Below are 3,812 nucleotides of genomic sequence, written 5' to 3'. Positions count from 1 at the left end.
GAGAAACATGCAAAACGGGACGGAAAACATGAAATTTTGCAATAATCTTGCGCCACCCTTGCACAAAACGACGATCATTTTTCTAATTTCATAATACATCCCCCCTTGACTTTAAAGCTGGATCCGCCCCTGGATGTTAGCCGACGATAAAAAGTAGCGTTTGCATCTCAGCCAGCCAGAGCTTTAGCTTAGATAACGTTACATGCAATCAGTTCATATATTTATTTGAAAAGCCACGATAACGGATTAGAAGTTGATGAATCGCAGTCCTGAACAGCATGGAAGCTCTGAGATTTACGGGCAGCACGAAGATATTGGAGTATGTCCAGGTGCCAGTACCGGAAATTTCGGCACCCGATCAAGTGCTGATTAAGGTTGCCTTTTCCGGTGTCTGTGGTACGGACCTCCACATTATAGCGGTGAGTCTCTATCACCTTTGTTAACACAGATAAAGAATCACTTGAATTTACAGGGAGAGTTTCCTATGTCCAACAAGGGCACGAAAATTTTGGGTCATGAATTTTCCGGCACCATCGTCAAAGTGGGCTCGGCAGTGAAGAATGTGCGAGTCGGAGACCGGGTTACGGTCGATCCAAACGAGTAAAAAATGTCAATGAATTGCACTCGATATGCACAGTAAAAATCATTTTCCAGAGGATGCCGTTGTTGCGACTTTTGCCACTCGGGCAACCCCCATTACTGCAACATTGGAGGCATCCACAACACCGTTGGTATTCACCGAGATGGTGGGTGGGCCACTTATGCTCTAGTGCCCACTAATTTGGTACAAAAATTACCCGAATCCATCACTCTGGAGCAAGGTGAGAGGTGAATGCATTTCGCTAAAAAACGGCAGAAATGTATTTTCTTTTTTGTCCCGAATTCGACGCTGATTTTTCGAGTAAAGGAACTCCAGATCGTCAGTATTTTTAAGTGAAACTCTACAAAATAGAGCGTTTTTGAGTGGAAACTAAAGCAAAAAGTCAGTCAAAACTAAAAAACCACATTTTTTTAACAAGCGAAAATTATTTGATTTTTGTCCCAAATTCGAAGCTGGAAAGGGATTGCAAAACYTTTTACAAAAGCGACGAAGGAGGCGAGTGTTCCAATAAAAGGAGTTTCATAATTTTTCGCGAAAAATACCTTAAGATTGTCAGTATTTTTAAGTGATTATTTTGAAAATTGAGCATTTAGAAAAAAAGAGTGACTGCTAAAACTGGAAAATTCTGAAATTTTGAAGAAGCGTTAGAAATATTATTGATATATTGATTAGTTGAGAGATCGCCGATTTCGTGTTAAAAAAGTACCGGAATCTACCATTGCGCCACTGCGGCGGGCACCCCGAACTATGACTCCGTTGAAGCCAGAGACAAGGGATAACATTTTTTGATAATAGAATTTTGTAAGAAATTTACCCTGGTGGCAATCCAAACTAGTTTGGTAGTAGGAATTCGCCATTTTCACTTTTCAGAACATTTTTCTTAGTCAGCTATCTAACAATATTAAAACGTTTTTTCTAACCTTTTTCCAGTAACAAATCTGGGTTAGTGTAACTACAGTATATTACGATACAAGAGACGAAAGTCGAAGTTCCGCCACTGCTTCAAGTTGATGCACTTGAGTCAGGCACGCAGTGGCGGGCCTTCGACTTTATTCTGGCCCCGTATACTATTTTTGTTGATCTTCGGTGGAAATTAGTTAAAAAAAGGATAAGGCTTTGACAAACACGGCTTTGAAAATGTTGTCAAACAGTCAGTGTTAAACAGCGAAACTTTCAACGTGCGTGGCTAAAGTTATTACTTTCCACACGGGATGACGAAAATTTAAACGCACAAAGCGTTATTAATTACTTTGCTTACTATGCTGGGTTCCTATGCCTGTGTGGCATCGACAAAATTGCCTCCAACAGAGTGAAATGATTTCTTGTCTCTGGTTGAAGCAGCGTAGGAGAGGTAAGGCCCATTTTCATCAGAAAAAGGCCCATTTTCATCAAGCGATCTTAAACCAGTTTAACGTCTGAAACTGAGTTTGACGCGCGAACCGGATTTTGCCAGAACCTTAAACTTAGTTTGTGCTTAAACGCGTTTAAAGAAACGAACTGGCCGATTTTGGGCGTTTATAGCTTTAAACGCCGTTTAAAGACTTGATCTAAGGCCCATTTTCATCAGAAACAAGCGAAACGCAGTTTGGCGAAACTAAGTTTATTTAAACGCCGAAATTAAACGCGTTTAACGACGGACCGTTTTCACCAGCGTTTCGGTACGTTTCACAAACTGGGTTTATTGAAACGGTTTAAGAAACTGGAAACACTGGCATCGTTGCAAAAGTGAGAAATATTACGATTCTCGTCGCAAAATCATCTTATCAAGGAACTATTTGGGTCCATGATGTCAATAACCCGTTATCAAACTCAAACTTTCTGCTCGAACTAACCGTCAAATTTTAAAGTTTGCTTTGTTTATGCATGGTTTGTGCATTCGTGTATGGCTTATGACTGGTATACACGTTTTTATTAGATTTTCTAGTTGAAAAGTTACTTAAACAAGTAGAAAATTAAGTCATGCGGACGCCCTTTCAGAAATTTGCATGCATTCTGTGACGTAAAACCGCAAAGCACCGAGAAGTTGACAGACAAAGTACATAAGTAACATTAAAATATTCGTAGACTTCTTCGAAAATTAAGTTATAAACTGGCCTACGTGCCATTTCTATTTTATTATTTTTCGGTCGACCGACAACAGCAATTCTTTACACAGTGAGGTTAGATCAAGTCTTTAAACGGCGTTTAAAGCTATAAACGCCCAAAATCGGCCAGTTCGTTTCTTTACACGCATTTAAGCACAAACTAAGTTTAAGGTTCTGGTGAAATCCGTTTCGCGCGTCAAACTGAGTTTCAGACGTTAAACTGGTTTAAGATCGCTTGATGAAAATGGGCCTTAGGCGCACGGCCCCCATAGAACAATGCTTATATATTATAGGCTTTTATATTACTTATATTATAGGCTTTTTTTTGGATGACAGCGAATAATCAACATCGACAGACATCTTGTCCATGACAAACCCATAAACAGCAATGGGGAAGTTTTATTTGACTTTTGACTTACGTTATCGCATTCATCCACAGAATATTTTCCTACAATGGGTTATTTCATGATTTAATCTGTAGCTCTTTATCGTCTGTAGCGCCTCTGGCGACTATGAAATCAGTCGTTCTCGGTTAGGTTTTTAATGCCCACTTGCACCAAACTTCTTCTAAGCACGTCCTTACCTAAGTATACCTTGCAATTTAAGTCCGACTTAAGTTTCAATGAGTTGCACCATCCGTTTTTCACGTGTTCTTAGCTAAGCTTCAGGCAATAACCGGCAACTCTGTATTTTTCGTTCTGTTCTGCATGTCTGTGTCGTTTCTAACCGAAATTCGAGACCTTTTTAAAATTTTGTTTCTCTCATGGCTGCACAACAGAAAGGGTCTCCTAATTTTGGATTTCTGAAAGAGATACTCTTTTAGAGCTCGTTGCGTTTCATAAAGATCACCGAAAATAAAAAATATAATAATAACAATAAAAAAACCAGATGCTGTGTCTTCGCAAGAAAAGCAGTCAACATGGTAGAAAATGTCCGGCCAATTTAATGCTATTTGTTAAAACAATTAATAATTAATTTTTAAACAACAATTCCGCCTACGACCGCAATAATCAGGAAATTCTACAATACCCAAAAAGAAGACATCCGGAAGCACATTTCCAATCAGAATAAAAAACTTTATAAAACTGATGGCGGAGGAGTTGTGCCGTGCCTTCGGTTCCCAGGGG

At 39.4% G+C, this 3,812-nt stretch overlaps 3 protein-coding genes across 3 annotated transcripts in view; 2 read left to right on the top strand and 1 right to left on the bottom strand.

Moving 5' to 3' along the window:
* Positions 1–3,812, top strand: part of LOC109543738 (fatty acyl-CoA reductase wat) — a 65,420-nt gene that overhangs the window by 24,849 nt on the left and 36,759 nt on the right. The window lies entirely within an intron of this gene.
* The window catches only part of LOC109543725 (cytosolic 10-formyltetrahydrofolate dehydrogenase), a gene marked incomplete at its 5' end in the record, with an annotated part of 68,889 nt that overhangs the window by 59,497 nt on the left and 5,580 nt on the right, over positions 1–3,812 (bottom strand).
* Positions 156–926, top strand: LOC109543751 (probable D-xylulose reductase A). Its single transcript, XM_019913608.2, has 3 exons — positions 156–419; positions 473–600; positions 655–926. Exons 1-3 carry the CDS (start codon positions 279–281, stop codon positions 830–832), a joined length of 447 nt encoding a protein of 148 aa, XP_019769167.2. The 5' UTR covers positions 156–278; the 3' UTR covers positions 833–926.

Source organism: Dendroctonus ponderosae, unplaced genomic scaffold (assembly GCF_020466585.1).
Source record: "Dendroctonus ponderosae isolate FM_Combo_2020 unplaced genomic scaffold, Dpon_F_20191213v2 Dpon_F_20191213_4, whole genome shotgun sequence".
Taxonomy (NCBI): Eukaryota; Metazoa; Arthropoda; class Insecta; order Coleoptera; family Curculionidae; genus Dendroctonus; species Dendroctonus ponderosae.
This window is presented reverse-complemented; position numbering and strand designations above follow the sequence as displayed.